We start from the raw sequence: 16999 nt of genomic DNA on the forward strand, positions 1-16999 counted from the left end.
CACCCCACCCTCAACTTCTCTCCCCCCGCCCCCCACCTTAAACCAGCTTATATTTCACCCCTCTCCTAACTATACTTCAGTTCTGTTGAAGGGTCCTGTGGACTCGAAACATCGACTCTTTTCTTCTCCACCAATGCTGCCAGACCTGCTGAGTTTTTCCAGGTAATTCTGTTTTTGTTTTGGATTTCCAGCATCCGCAGTAGCTTTTTGTTTTTATCTCTGTGATTAAATGTATTCCTGGAGGTTTCATCACATGACTTGCCCCACACTCCCGCCATTCGCCGGCCCACATGTCCATCCTGTGACACACCTTCCTGTGCCAATTGGAAAGCATAAAGACTCATTACCCAATTGGATAATGCTCCACTGTCAGTCAAACAACCTTTCCTCCCCCCCCCCCAATTTTCAATATTTTTATATCTGGTAAAGGGAAATGTTCAAAGAATATTTTTTAAAACTATCTTTGTTAACGTCTCAATGATTTTTCTTCAGAATTGCACACAGGAGTGTCCTGGATATTGATCTTCAATTCAAGGTGGCCTTTCAAGAGAGGTGGCTGCCAAGATATATGAAGTGCTCAACATATCCCAGAGTCTCTCCTTCAACATATGTGGGAGGTGGAATATCTGGCTGACCAGGTCTGCGTTGATATATGAGTTTTGTATTGGCGACATTCATTGGAAGGGCAAGTTCCTCGAATACAGAATTAAAGAGATTGAGAGTGGCTGGCAAATCTGGTGCAGAGTGGGCATTGACATTGCAGTCATTCACTAAATGTAGATCACCTATGTCTATGGTGGTCAGTTTAGTTTTGGCATGGAGGAAACTGAGGTTAAAGAATTTTCCATCTAAGCAGTATTTAATACTGACACCAGGGGGCAGCTGATGGACGATGGACTGGACACTGGGTATGGATGGCCAAAAAATGTCTCCCCCACCAGGTCCTGTTTTCTCAACTCTCAGATGGCCAGCATTCTGGGGAAGGACAAAGAGAACACTACAGAGACACTCAGAATCTCACTTTGGAGCACAGCAGCATTGACATTAATGACTGGGAGGAGCTTGCTACCACTCATTCAAAATGGCAACAACCTGTCCATCAAGCTGCAATATGCTTTGAGTCCAAATATCTCTGAGGCAGAGTGGCTGCAGGGAAGGAAAGAAAAGGAAGCAAATCCTGCACCTTGATTCCCACTACCTCGCCCTGCCCCATATGCCCAAAGATCTGTGGATCGAGAATCAGCTTGTTTGGTCACATGAAGACCCATGGCAAAAGCTCGCAATCTTGAGTAAATGACATCCTCAAATTGAGGAACAGCCAACGACGACATAAGAAACGCAAAAACTAATTTGTCTTCAGCAAATTCCCACAAACAGCAATGTGATAGTGAACAGATAAGTTGTTTTTTTGTGATGTTGATTGAGGGATAAATATTGGCCACTGTGGTGACACTGGGGACAACTCCCCTCTTCTTTGAAATAGTGCTGTGGGATCATTTACATCCACCGAAGCAGGCGGATGGAACCTCAGTTTAATATTTCATCCAAAATCTGGCACCCTCAACACCTCTTCCATACTATTTTTATTCTTTCATGGTATGTTGGCTTCCAGATTTGGCCATCCCTAACTGCCCTTGAACTGTGTGGCTTGCTAGACCATTTCAGAGGACAGTTAAGAGTCAGCCACATTGCTGTGGATCTGGAGTCACTTGTAGGCTAGACCAGGTAAGGATGGCATATTTCCTTCCCTTAAGGGACATTAGTGAACCAGATGGGCTTTTACAAAATTAACTAGCTTTTCAATTCCAGATTATTAATTGAATTCAAATTCCACCAGCCACCATAGGGGATTTGAACCCATGCACCCAGAATATTAACCTGGGCCTCTGGATTACTAGTCTGTGATATTAACACTATCTCCCCAGTACTGCATTGGAGTATCAGCTACAGCCCTGTGTGGTACCCAGGGAACGTGGACTGGCACAAACAAAGATAGAAAATGCTGGAAAAACTCAGCAGGTCTAGCAGCATCTGTGGAGAGAGAAACAGAGTTAATGTTTCGAGTCCGTATGACCCTTCAAAGGATCCCTGCTGAGATTTTCCAGCATTTTCTGTTTTTGATTCAGATTTCCAGCATCCACAGTATTTTGCTTTTATCAAAGTGCACTGTCAGATGTGTCATTAAACTCTCTTCCTTCTCAGGTAGATGCAAAATACCCCAATGTGGGATAAATCCTACATACTTTTAAATAGATTTGTACAACTGGTGACAGTAAATAATGTTTGATAATTCACTTCATTTATCATTGACAAAGCATTAATCTTAAAATATCTTGTACCAATTATACAGAGTAATGCACAGTAGCTTTATGTCTAAGCACTCATGTGTGTGGATTTAACATGAATCCATGAAGATGCCTTCTCTGAGGCTGTTTACACCATGGGTTCTTAAAGGCAGCAAGTGTTTTATTTTCCTTCTTTCCATCTAAGTAAAAATGACATTCCTTTTGTTATAAGGCTATGCTGATTATTTTTGAAAATATGATTTCTCAACTTTCAACTGACTGGAACTTTTGCAATTTGAACTAAGAGACAGAAAACTGCTTAAAAATGCAAGGCTACATTCCAAGTTGAAGGTGAGAGGCCAAAAAGTGACCCTCAGGACAGTGTGAAGAAAGAGACATTTCTTGTGATCCAGACACCCATCGAAACTTGTAACTGTCTAGGGAAGACACATTAAAATGCAAAGTACTGGCTATTATAACAATGGTTGCCACAGACAGATCCACCCAAAACCTCTTGGAAATACACAATGGGTGAAGTATTTCAAGGCAAGACTGCCAGTCACTAGAGAGAGATTGCAAGTGACACAAGCAGTAACCAAAAAGTCTTCAGCAGAGGAAACAAGCTGAGGGCTTTCTCTCTCTCCTTCTCTGTCTTTTGGAATAAGCATGTCACCCATTTCGAGAAGCCAACTCCACCAAAAACCTACCAGCGAACCAAGATCTCATAATAATTGCAACATCTTCTACATCTGACCGCATCCAAAATACCAACTAACCTAACTTGGCCTCAACATTTAAAATATATGCCTCAAGGATAATCAAAGGACACTTAACTGTATATTCTTCTACCTTTCTTTTATTGGACTCTAACTTCCCTTATTTCTGAAGCCTGTGTGTCTGTGCCTGGGCCCTAATGACTGCATGAGGTTCGAATGCTTGACATTGCATTTTTGTTACTTTTCTCCAGTTCAGGGGTTAATAAATTTGCTCTTTGACTCAAGAAAACCTTGATTGGATTGGCTCCTTATTGCTCACAGCTTAAATAGTAAAATACATTCTGATTTAGAAAAGCCATATCCTTGTGAAAAAGAAACTTAAACCTTTATTGTGACCAAATGAGGAGGTTGAATAGAGGGGAACCAGTTCACCCCTTCTCACCTGGTCATAACACCTTTTTTATACCATTTTCTTTTATGGTTCCCTTTCCTGTTGGACGTAGCCCTAGTTGATGATTTATGACCACCAATTGCTTGAACTGATTGGCAGAAATGAGGGTCTCTCTGTTTTTTCATACCATACTATTACTTCCTGTCATTGCTTTGCCAATTTTGTTTTTCAACAAGCTTTAATGCTTTTCTCATTTCAGCACATTACTTTTCATACTGTCTGCACTTACATTCTCCCCTGCTAGACGCCTGTGCATCAAAAGCATGTCTCATTTAGCATCATTGAGGAGAAAATGCAGACTTTTTGAGAACACAATTTACACTAATTTTCTCCACATCACTGTTAGAAACATTAGTAAGGTAAAAACATTTTGATATTTTTACACATCTGTGGAAGAGCAGGAGAGTTCTCCCAGTGTCCTGGCCAACATTTATCTTTCATATAATATCACTAAAACAGATTATCTAGTCACTTTCTCATTGCTGATTGTGGGAGTGTGTTGTGCATACATTGGCTGTCATGTTCACCTCCAAAATAACAGTGACCATATTTCAAAAGTACTTTATTGGCAGTTAAATGCTGTGGAATGTTCTGAGGTCGAGGGAGGCACTGTATAAGTGCAAGTTCTTTACAATCAATAATAGGACAGCACTAAAGAAGGTCATTAAGCCCATCGAATTTGCACTGGCTCTTTCAAAGAACAATCCGTTTAGTCCAATTCCGTCTTTCCTCATTTTTTCCCCCTTCAAGTACTTATCCAATTCCCTTTTGAAGGCTGGTATTCAATCTGTATCCACCACCCTACGAAGCAGTGGCTTCCAAATCTGAGCCTCTTGTGTGAAAAAGACCTTCCTCATATCACCTCTGGTTTTTTCGCCAATTGCCACAAATCTGTGCCTTCTCATCATCAGCCATTGGAAATCATGATTAAGCATCTCTATCAAATCCCATCTTAGCCTTCTCAACTCTTAAGGAGAATAACCCAGCTTCTTCAGTGTATGCACAATGTTTCTTCATCCCTGCAGGCATTATGGTAAACACCTTCTGTACCGTCTCTCTGAAGCCTTCCTTCACATTCTTCCAAAGGTGTGCTGTGCAGAATTGAGCACTATTCTCCAGCTGGGGCCAAAGTCAAATCTTATACAGGTTCATCCTGGTTTTTGTACACTATCCCCCTATTTATAAAACCCAGGATCCTATACACTTTATTAACCCTGCAACCTGCAAAGATTATGCACAATCACCTCCAGGTCGCTCTTTCTGCACCCCTTTAAAATTGTACCATCTGGCTTGCACTGTCTCCTCTCATTCGTCCCACCAAAATGCATCACCTCCCATTTCCCATGTTGAATTTAATCTGCCATGCATTCGCCCATTCCACCAGCCAGTTAATATCATCAAATCTATTACTAGAACTTCCTCACAGTTTACTACACTTTAAAGTTTCATGTCATCTGCGAACTTCAAATTTGTACCCTATACCTCCAAATCTGAGCAATTAATATATATTAAAAACCACAGTGATCCTAGTACTGAACATTGGGTAACTCCACCGTACCCCACCCTGAAAAAGCAGCTACTTAACTCAACTGTTTTCTCTTAGCCAATTTTGTATCCATGCTGCTACTGTCCTGTTTTATCTGACTTTTAATTTTGCTAACAAGCCGAATATGTGGTACTTTATCAAACACCTTTTGAAAGTCCATTTACACACCCGCCTCTACATTACCTCATCAAAAGCTCAATCAAAGCAAAATGCTGCAGATGCTGGAAATCAGAAATAAAAACAGAAAATGCTGGAAAAACTCAGCGGGTCTGGCAGCATCTGTGGAGAGAGAAACAGTTAACGTTTCGAGTCCATATGACTTCAGAGCTAAAGAGAAGTGGAAATGTGATGGATTTTATACTGTGTAGGAGGGGGCAGAGCAAAATAGGTTATGGAGAGGTGGGAGCTCAAGGTTAGGGAGAGGTGGGAGCTCAGTGGAGATCTCCTATGCTCCACCTATCCCTGACCTTCTATTTTGCTCCGCCCCCTCTTAAACAGTATAAAATCCATCACATTTTTACTTTTTAGCTCTGAAGTCATACGGACTCGAAACGTTAACTTTTGTTTCTCTCTACGGATGCTGCCAGACCTGCTGAGTTTTTCCAGCATTTTCTGTTCTTATTTTAAAAACCCAATCAAGCGAGTCAAACAATTTCCTTGCAACAAGTCTATGCTGGGTCTCCTTTATTAGTGCATGCATGTCCAAGTGACTGTTAATTCTCTTTGTGTGTAGTGCCTTGCACTTGTTGGCATTAATTTCCATTTGTCATTGCAAGGTCTCATTTCTTTCTCTGTAATTTCTGCACTGTTTCTTCCAATTCTACTGCCTCTCCCACTGTAAATCTCATCCCTTTACACTAAATTTCCAAGTCTACATCACTTACCATAAACTGAAAGCAATAATGGTCCCAACACTGAGCCCTGGGACATCCCATTCAGCACTTGCCCCCGCTTTGATATAATTGCTAGTGAGTACTCATCAGTTTCTTACATCAGTTACCACATCTTTAAGTTTGACTAACAGCATTTCATGTGGGTCTCTGCAGTCAGGTTCTCTTGACCAAGTTGGCTGATCAGGTGGGATCAATCCCTTATATATTCATGTTAATGTTGTAGACAATCAGGTTTACTCCTGGTAACCAATTCCAATATTTTACAAGGAATAGATGTGTATATCCTGTTGGCATGGATAAGAATCAAAACAATTCCCAATAAAATTCAGGAACCTCCAGAGTGGCCAGCCTGCCAGAAAAGTCCTAGAGTCCCCAGGAATTAAAGATTAATCTTCTGTACACTTCTGTGAGCAACCTAGTAGGAAAATCATAAGAGCATGAAAAAATATTCGAGGAACTTGGAAATTGGGGGAAAATAGGTTGTTTGACCTAGTGGGAGGGTTGGAGGCGAGAGGTCACATGATGTAATCTGCAGGAATACATCCAATCCAAGTTGGTAAAGTCTAGCAATCACTGTTGAATGGAAAATTATTGATCGATTTAAGAGGTGTAATGTGGTTAATATTTACAGTCATTGGATGATCTAACACATCCAGACTGATGAACTCGCCCTTTAATACATTGCACTTCATCATACACTGAAACGTCGCATGCTGCAATGACCCCTGTTGTTGAGCTGGTCTGATTTTGGAGCCCCCCACCCCAGCTCTCCAGGACAGAGCTCTTAGGCTGACATTGTTAAGTAGATTTAGCCCAGCCTTGGGCTTGCTTTAGGATGGTGTCATTCTTGGTGAGTTTCAGTTGACAAAAGTTGTCAGCTTGAGTGGGCAGAAGTGTAGCAATTGTGTTGGTCATTGCTCTGTGCCCGTTCAATCACTTGTGATACACACTCATACACACACAGACCACCCCTCCCACAATAACCATGCACAGTAATTAGTCTCATAGATACTGCAAAACATTCACCCTGAAACACACACTTAACACGGTTATAGTCTAACACAGATATACAGTAAATACACACACTAACATACCCTGTAATAAACACCCCTTATAATAAAAGCACACACACCCTCATCAACCTATGATAAACACATAAGGACATTTGTTGAATCTACTTTATTGTTAAAACAGAAATGAGACATAATTTCACGAATCTTCTCTCTGGCTCCATGGCCATTAATACTAATGAAAACACAAACCACAAGTTTAATACATTGATCATTCAGGAATGTTCTGGATCAGAACCTAAGCAAAGGTGTTGCTATTCCAGCCAACATTAGCAGCGTCCAGGTTGTGGAAGACGATGTACATCCTGTGAAACAAGCAAGGTAGAACTGTCAGCAAATAGCTAATTCAGAGGCCCTGAAAATGGTCACCCTCAGACTAAACCAGGCCTGGTTCTAAGATGCACTGACCAAACCAGATCCTGTTCTAATACTGATTACACCAGGTCCAGTTCTAACACCCACTGACTAAACCAGTCCCTGTTCAAAAACTGACTGACTAAATCAAGCCCTGTTCCAACACTCTGACTAAACCAGGCCTGGTGCTAACACTCTCTGATTAAATTTGGCCCGGTTCTAACACACTCTGACTGAATCTGGCCCGGTTCTAACAATATCTGACAAAATATGACCTGGTTCATTAACCTATGATTAAATCTGGCCCAGTTCTAACATCCTCTCACTAAATCTGGCCTGGTTCTAACACCCTTTGACTAAATCTGGCCTGGTTCTAACACCCCCTGATCAAACCTGTCCCAGTTCTAGCACCCACTGACTAAATCTGCCCCGGTTCTAGCACCCTCCGACTAAATCTGGCCCGGTTCTTGCACCCTCTGACTAAATCTGGCCTGGTTCTAACACCCTCTGACTAAATCTGGCCCGGTTCTAGCACCCTCTGACTAAGTGTGGCCCAGTTCTAACACCCTCCGACTAAATCTGGCCTGGTTCTAACACCCTCTGACTAAATCTGCCCCGGTTCTAGCACCCTCTGACTAAATCTGGCCCGGTTCTTGCACCCTCCGACTAAATCTGGCCTGGTTCTAGCACCCTCTGACTAAGTGTGGCCCAGTTCTAACACCCTCTTACTAAATCTGGCCTGGTTCTAACACCCTCTGATCAAATCTGGCCTGGTTCTAACATCCTCTGACTAAATCTGGCCCGGTTCTAACACCCTCTGATCAAATCTGGCCTGGTTCTAACACCCTCTGACTAAATCTGGCCCGGTTCTAACACCCTCTGATCAAATCTGGCCTGGTTCTAACACCCTCTGACTAAATCAGGCCCGGTTCTAGTACCCTCTGACTAAATCTGGCCCGGTTCGAACACCCTCTGATCAAACCTGGCCCAGTTCTAGCACCCTCTGACCAAATCTGGCCTGGTTCTAGCACCCTCTGGCAAAATCTGGCCCGGCTCTAACACCCGCTGGCTAAATCTGGCCCGGCTCTAACACCCGCTGCCTAAATCTGGCCCGGCTCTAACACCCGCTGCCTAACTCTGGCCCGGCTCTAACACCCGCTGCCTAAATCTGGCCCGGTTCTAGAAGTAAAAAATAGGAGCAAGAGTAGGCCATTCAACCCCTCAAGCCTGCCCAGCCATTCAATAAGATCATGGCTGATCTGCCTCCACTCCTGTTTCATGCCAGCTCCTCATAGATTTTTAAAATATCGGGGAGATGAGGGCTATCTACCTCCTCTTTAAATACTTTCAGTGATCTTGCCTCCACAACTCTCTGGAGTAGAGAATTCCAGACATTCACTACCCTCCTGAAAGCAGAAATTCCTTCGCATCTCAGTTTTAAATGAGTGCCCCCTTATTCTGTAACTATGACCCCTAGTTTGAGATTCCCCCACTAGCAGAAGCATCTTCTCAACATCTACCCTGTCAAGCCCCTCAGAATCTTGTACATTTCAATAAGATCACCCCTCATTCTTCTAAACTCTAAAGAATAAAGGCCTAAGCTGTTTAGCCATTCTTGATAAATCAACCCCTTCATCCCAGGAATCAGCTGAGTGAATCTCTTTTGAACTGCCTCTAATGCCAGAATATCCTTTCTTAAATACAGGGACCAAAACTGTACACAGTACTCCAGGTGCGGCCTCACCAACACCCTGTACACAGTTGTAACATGGCTTCCCTATTTTTAAACTCCAACCCCCTTGGAATATAGGCCAAAATTCCATTTGCCTTCTTAATTACTTGCTGCCCCTGCGTGCGATCCTTTTGTGTTTCATGCACAAGAAAACCCAGATCTCTCTATGCTGCACTTGTTTGGAGTCTCTCTCCATTTAAATAATAATCTGCCTTTTGATTTTTCCTACCAAAGTGCATGACCTCACACTTTCCTACATTAAACTCCATCTGCCAAGTTTTTGCCCATTTATTCAACCTGTCTATATCCCCTTGCAGATTCCTTATGTCCTCATCACAACATGCCTTTCCACCTATTTTTGTATCGTCAGCAAATGTGGATATATTACACTCTGCCCCCTCCTCCAATTCATTAATATAGATAGTAAATAATTGAGGCCCTAGGACTGATCCTTGTGGCAGTCCACTGGTTACATCTTTCCAACCTGAAAAATACCCATTAATCCCAACTCTCTGTCTTCTGTGTGTTAACCAATCCTCAATCCATGCTAATGCAATACTCCCAATTGAATGCCTTCTGTAAATCCAAAACCACTACATCTACCTATTCCCCTTTATCAACTCTGCTTGTTTTATCCTCAAAGAACTCTAACAAATTTGTCAAACACAAAATCCCTTTCACAAAACCATGTTGACTCTGTTTGATCACGCTAAGCTTTTCTAAATGTCCTGCTATTTCTTCCTTAATAATGGTCTCTAGCATTTTCCCAACTACAGATGTTAGACTGACTGGCCTATAGCTTCCTGCTTTTTGTCTCCCTCCCTTCTTGAACAGGGTATCACATTGGTTTTCCAATCCTCTGGGTCCCTCCCAGCATCCAGTGAGTTCTGGAATATTTCGACCAATTACTCCACTATCTCTGCAGCCACTTCCTTTAAAACCCTTGGATGTAGGCCATCAGGTCCTGGTGATTTGTCTGCCTTTAGTCACATTAGTTTGTCAAATACTTTGTCCCTCGTGATAGAGACTGTTACAAGATCTTTCCTCCCATTAGCTCCTTGCTTATCTGATATCTTTGGAATGTTTATAGTGTCCTCCACCGTGAAGACTGTTTAAATTATCTGCCATTTTCCTGTTCCCCGTTATCAATTCTCCAGTCGCATCCTCCGAGGGTCCCACGCTCACTTTAGCTACTCTCTTGCTTTTTAGATACCCATAGAAGCTCTTGCTGTTTGTTTTTATATTTCTTGCCAATTTACTTTCACAATCAATTTTCACCCTCTTTATTAGCTTTTTACTACTGGTTCCTAAAAATTTCCCAATCCTTTGGTCATTTTGTGCGCCTTAGTTTTTGATTGGATGCTCTTCTTGACCACCTTTGTTAACCATGGGTGGTTCATCCTTTTCATCGAGTCGTTCTTTTTGACTGGGATAAATTTTTGCTGAGCATTATGAAATATCTGCTTAAATGTCTGCCACTGCTCATCCACTGACCTTCCCCTTAGTCTATTTTCCCAGCCTGCTTTAGACAACTCTTTCTTCATACCTCTTAACAACCTCTGACTAAATCTGACCCAGTTCTAACATCCTATGATTAAATCTGGCCCGGTTCAACACCCTATGATTAAACCTGGCTCTGTTCTAAAACCCTCTGACTAAATCTGGCCCGGTTCTAACATCCTCTCTAAATCTGGCCTGGTTCTAACATCCTCTCTAAATCTGGCCCGGTTCTAACATCCTCTCTAAATCTGGCCCGGTTCTAACATCCTCTCTAAATCTGGCCCGGTTCTAACATCCTCTCTAAATCTGGCCCGGTTCTAACATCCTCTCTAAATCTGGCCCGGTTCTAACATCCTCTCTAAATCTGGCCCGGTTCTAACATCCTCTCTAAATCTGGCCTGGTTCTAACATCCTCTCTAAATCTGGCCTGGTTCTAACATCCTCTCTAAATCTGGCCTGGTTCTAACACCCTCTGACTAAATCTGGCCCGGTTCTAACATCCTCTCTAAATCTGGCCTGGTTCTAACATCCTCTCTAAATCTGGCCTGGTTTGAACGCTCTCTGACTAAATCTGACCTGGTTCAACACCCTATGATTAAATCTGGCCCTGTTCTAACACCCTCTGATTAAATCTAGCCTGGTTCTAACACCTTATGATTCAATCTGCGCTGGTTTTAACACATTCTGACTAAATATGGCCTGGTTCTAACACACTGATTAAAGTTGGCCCAGTTTAATACCCTATGATTAAATCCAGCCCAGTTCTAACACCCTTTGATTAAACAAAAACAGAAAATGCTGGAAAAACTCAGCAGGTCTAACAGCATCTGTGTAGAGAGAAACAGAGTTAACACTTCAAGTGCGTATGACTCTTCTTCAGAGCTAAAGAGAAGTAAAAATGTGATGAATTTATACTGTTTAAGGGGGGTGGAGCAGGTGAAGCTGAATAGAAGGTCAGCGATAGGTGGAGGCAAAGGAGAGATTGACAAAGATGTCATAAACAAAAGGTCAAAGGGGTGTTAATGGTAGTGGTAAGGGCTAAAGGAGGTGCTGATGGTGGCATAAAAGTAAGAAAGCAGAATGTGCTAATAGCAGAACAAAGGTAAGCGCTCTGAAAAGAACAATATGAACAAGGGACAGATGGCCCTAGTGGGGGTGGGGTGGGGAGAGGGGATGGTGGTAGGAAAGATGATCTTAAATAAGATAAAAGGTGGGGATAAAACAATGAGTAAAAATGAAAATTAATGGATAAAAAAGAAAAATAGAATATTAAAAATGGGGAGGTGCAAGTGAAGCATTGCTTTACCTGAAAGTTATGTTGGGGCCCTTGGATGGTGAGGAGGGAGGAGGTAAAGGGGCAGGGGTTGCACCTTCTGCGATGCATGGGAATGTGCTGTGGGAGGGAGATGAGGTGCTGGGGCGGGATGGAGGAGTGGACCAGGGTATCTCGGAGGGAACAGTCCCTACGGAATGCTGACGACGGGAAGGGGGGAGGTGAAGGGAAGATGTGTTTGGCAATAGCATCGCGCTGGAGTTGGCGGAGGATGATCCTTTGGGTGTGGAGGCTGGTAGGGTGAAAAGTGAGGGCAAGGGTGACCCTTTCATGGTTCTGGGAGAGAGAGGATGATGTCAGGGGAGAGGCGGAGATGGGTCAGACTCAGACATGGTTGAGGGCCCTGACAACCATTGTGGGTGGTAAAACGTCAGTTAAGGAAGAAGGAAGACATGTCAGAAGTGCCATTTTGGAAGGTGGCATCATCAGAACAGATGCGACAAAGGCGAAGGAACGGAGAGAATGGGATGGAGTCCTTACAGGAAGCGGGGTGTGAGGAACTGTAGTTGAGGTAGCTTTGGGAGTTGGTGGGCTTGTAAAGAATATTGGTGAACAGTCTATCACCTGAAATTGAGACAGAGAGGTCAAGGAAGGGAAGGGAAGTGTCGGAGATGGACCATGTGAAGGTGATGGGGGGGTGGAAATTGGAAGCAAAATTGATAAATTTTTCCAAGTCCCGACGAGAGCATGAAGCAGCACCGAAACAGTCATCGATGTACTGAGAAAAGAGTTGTGGGAGGGGGCCTGAGTAGGACTGGGACAAGGAATGTTCCACATACCCCATAAAGAGACAGGCATAACTGGGGCCCATGCGGGTACCCATAGCCACACCTTTTATTTGGAGGAAGTGAGACAAGTTTAAGGAGAAATTGTTCAGTGAGAGAACAAGTTCAGCCAGACGGAGGTGAGTAGTGGTGAATGGGGATTGTTCGGGCCTCAGTGCAAGGAAAAAGCGGAGAGCCCTCAGACCATCCTGGTGGGGGATGGAGGTGTAGAGGGATTGGACATCCACGTGAAGCCCAATGCAAACTGGAGGAACAGCACCTCATCTTCCAATTAGGCACTTTACAGCCTTCCAGACTTAACACTGAGTTCAACAGCTTCAGACCATGAACTCTCTCCTCACCCCTTTTTTCAATATTCTATTTTTATTTTTTATCCACTTATTTTTATTTTCATTTTTATTCATTATTTTATCCCCACCTTTTATCCTATTTTTGATCTTTTTTCCCACCACCGTACCCTTCCCCCACCCCACCCCGACAAGGGCCATCTGTCCCTTGCTCACATTGTACTTTCACAGAGCGCTTACCCTTGCCCTGCCATTATCACATTCTGCTTTCTTACCTTAATGCCACCATCAGCACCTCCTTTAGCCAGTACCACTACCATTAACACCCCTTTGTCTTTTTGTTCATGACATCTTTGGCAATCTCATCTTTGCCCCCACCTATTGCTGGCCTGCTATCCAGCTTCACCCTCCCTTAAACAGTATAAATTTCACCACATTTTTACTTCGCTTTAGCTCTGAAGAAAGGTCATTCAGACTCGAAACGTTAACTTTATTTTTCTCTCCACAGATGCTGTCAGACCTGCTGAGTTTTCAGCATTTTCTGTTTTTGTTTCAGATTTCCAGCATCCACAGTATTTTGCTTTTAACCTTTGATTAAATCTGGCCCAGTTCTGTCACTAACACAAAAAACAAAATTCTGCGAGTGCTACAAATCTGAAATAAAATCACAACTTGCTGAAAGGTTCAGCAGTTTTGGAGGCATCTGTGAAGAGAGAAAAACTGTTAGTTTCAGGTCAGTGTCGTCAGGACCGGAAAATGTTCCAGCTCTAATGTAGTTGAAGCAAATACAGAACCTAGGAAAATGCGTGGGGGGGGTGTGGAAAGAGCAATAGGAAAGCTCTGAGGCCGGGAAGGAGCAATGAAACAAACATCAGAATCATTTCCAGCACTAGCAGTCTGTGGTTGTGACCTGATATTGTTGAAGCGATGACCTGCCCAACCTTCTGGATTAGGAGCAGCAGGAGGCCATTCAGCCCCTCGAGTCTGTTCCACAATTCAATTAAATTGTGTCTGAGCTGCACCATTTCCATCCCATCCCATTTCCTCCCTTCACTCCACATCCCAATGTAACCTTATCAAACAAATATCTGTCCATCTCAGGATTGAACATTAAGCCTGAACCCCAGCACCCGCAGCTTTTTTGGGGACGGTGGGGGGAAAGAGTTCCAGGTTTCCAGCAGCCTTTCTGTGACTAGTTTCTCTAAATCAATTCCTTTCATCATCTTACTTAATGCAGGCTCCTGACACTGCAATCACCCGTCTCAGGGATGAGGGTTACTAGACTTGCGTGTGTGCATTTTGTGTCACCCACCCATAAACCTTGGGCTCTCTCCATGAAGCCACAACTGATCTTTACGAGCTTTAACTAACAGCCTTTCAGCAATCTTTAAAACAGGCCGAGTGCAGCAAAAGCAGCATGTTCACAGCAGTGTGAACTCAGGCAGCCGCCAGAGTCACTGCGACTCTGCATAGCTGGGGAGACTCGCTGACAGTCAAACCGACTGAGTGAGCTCTCCATGCTGGGGAACTGGACCCCCTTCACCTTCCCCCGCACCCCCCCACACCCAGTCAGCCATACCTGTCTGGAGAAATATGTAGGTGCTTGTTTACCAGGTCGAACAGCACCTTGGAGTAGTTTTTGTTCTGCTTGTTGCCGATTTTGCCAATGCTGGAGAGGCTCCCGAGAGCGCAGGGCTCAGAGGATCCCGCAAAGTGAAGGATCTGGTCGGGCACAATGTGCACTGCAATGTACTGAAAAACAGAGAGAGAGCTCACTGAGCACTGGAGAGCACCACAATCCCTGACACAGCCCCTGCAGCAAGGGGTGTGCCCAGAGGACAACAGTGTATATGCCACAGGGAGAGTCACAAAACTGCAGAGAGAAACAAGGGAAGGACAAGCAAAGAGGGCAGAGGTCATCATGCCACCCCCTTCCTGCCACACCCCACAACCCCCCCAACCAGCCACCTCACATAATTGCCACTAATCTATTCTCATAATTTAACACCTCAGCTAAGTTTCATGGATACATTACTCTTTTTTTGTGACTTATCCTGTGTTGAATGTTATTTTGAGGGGTGTCCGGTGAGAGTTGGATGGAAATATCACAGTGGCTGTCTGACAATATGACTGAGCAGAAAACAAAAACTACAGACAAAAGATTTTCCATTATACAATGAGAACATAAGAAATAGGAGCAGGAGTAGAGCACAGGGCCTGTCGAGCTGCTCCACCATTCGATACGATCATGGCTGATTGTCAGCTTCAACTCCATTTTCCTGCCTTCTCCCTTACTCCCCTGAGAGCCCAATAATCTGTCTATCCCAGCCTTAAACATATTCAACAATGGAGCATCCACAACCGAGTGAAGAAATTTCTCCTCATCTCAGTCCTAAATGATCACCTCCCCACCTTTATCCTCAGACTGTGTCCCAACGTTCTACATCCCCCAGTCAGGGGAACACTCCCACTGTGACAACCAAACAAGCCCCTTCAGAATCTTTGATGTTTCAATGAGATTAACTCTTATTCTTCTAAACTCCAGAGAATAGAAACCCAATTTACTCAGCCTCCCACCATAGGATACAGAGCCCGAGTACAGTGAAACGGAAGAGTAGCACCCCACCCGCCTCACCTCACCCCACCCGCCTCACCTCACCCCATCCGCCTCACCTCACCCCACCCTGCCTCGACTCACCCTACCCCGCCTCATCTACCCCATCCGCCTCACCTCACCTGCCTCGCCTCACCCCACCCGCCTCGCCTCACCTCACCCGCCTCGCCTCACCCCACCTCGCCTCACCCTACCCCACCTCATCTACCCCATCCGCCTCACCTCACCCGCCTCGCCTCACCCCACCCGCCTCGCCTCACCCCACCCGCCTCGCCTCACCCCACCCGCCTCGCCTCACCCCACCCTGCCTCGCCTCACCCTACCCCATCCGCCTCACCTCACCCGCCTCACCCCACCCGCCTCGCCTCACCCCACCCCACCCGCCTCGCCCCACCCCACCCGCCTCACCTCACCCCACCCGCCTCACCTCACCCGCCTCACCCCACCCCACCCGCCTCACCTCACCCGCCTCACCTCACCACACCCTGCCTCACCCCACCCGCCTCACCTCACCCCACCCTGCCTCACCGCACCCGCCTCACCTCACCCCACCCGCCTCACCTCACCCCACCCGCCTCGCCTCACCTCACCCCACCCCGCCTCACCTCACCCCACCCCGCCTCACCTCACCCCACCCTGCCTCACCTCACCCCACCCTGCCTCACCTCACCCTACCCCACCTCGCCTCACCTACCCCACCCACCTCACCCCACCCTGCTTCACCTCACCCTACCCCACCTCGCCTCATCTACCCCACCCGCCTCGCCTCATCTACCCCACCCTGCCTCACCTCACCTCGCCCACCCTGCCTCACCCCACCTCGCCCACCCTGCCTCACCTCACCTCGCCCACCCTGCCTCACCTCGCCCACCCTGCCTCGCCTCACCTCGCCCACCCTGCCTCGCCTCACCTCGCCCACCCTGCCTCGCCTCACCTCGCCCACCCTGCCTCGCCTCACCTCGCCCACCCTGCCTCGCCTCACCTCGCCCACCTTGCCTCGCCTCACCTCGCCCACCCTGCCTCGCCTCACCTCGCCCACCCTGCCTCGCCTCACCTCGCCCACCCTGCCTCGCCTCACCTCGCCCACCCTGCCTCGCCTCACCTCGCCCACCCTGCCTCGCCTCACCTCGCCCACCCTGCCTCGCCTCACCTCGCCCACCCTGCCTCGCCTCACCTCGCCCACCCTGCCTCGCCTCACCTCGCCCACCCTGCCTCGCCTCACCTCGCCCACCCTGCCTCGCCTCACCTCGCCCACCCTGCCTCGCCTCACCTCGCCCACCCTGCCTCACCTCACCTCGCCCACCATGCCTCACCTCACCTCACCCACCCTGCCTCACCTCACCCACCCTGCCTCACCTCACCTCACCCACCCTGCCTCACCTCACCCTACCCCACCTTGCCTCACCTACCCCACCCGCCTCACCTCACCCTAC

At 46.1% G+C, this 16999-nt stretch overlaps 1 protein-coding gene across 1 annotated transcript in view; it reads right to left on the reverse strand.

The window, feature by feature from the left end:
* Nucleotides 1-7051: 7051 nt before the first annotated feature.
* mif (macrophage migration inhibitory factor) overlaps nt 7052-16999 on the reverse strand; it is a 13780-nt gene continuing 3832 nt past the window's right edge. Inside the window, exons 2-3 of the mRNA XM_078553834.1 lie at nt 14532-14704; nt 7052-7266 (exon numbers count right to left, since the gene is read on the reverse strand). Coding sequence (XP_078409960.1) covers nt 7200-7266; nt 14532-14704 — 240 coding nt within the window. The 3' untranslated portion in view covers nt 7052-7199. The remainder of the gene's footprint in view (nt 7267-14531; nt 14705-16999) is intronic.

This window comes from Cetorhinus maximus, chromosome 12 (assembly GCF_964194155.1).
Source record: "Cetorhinus maximus chromosome 12, sCetMax3.hap1.1, whole genome shotgun sequence".
Classification (NCBI taxonomy): Eukaryota; Metazoa; Chordata; class Chondrichthyes; order Lamniformes; family Cetorhinidae; genus Cetorhinus; species Cetorhinus maximus.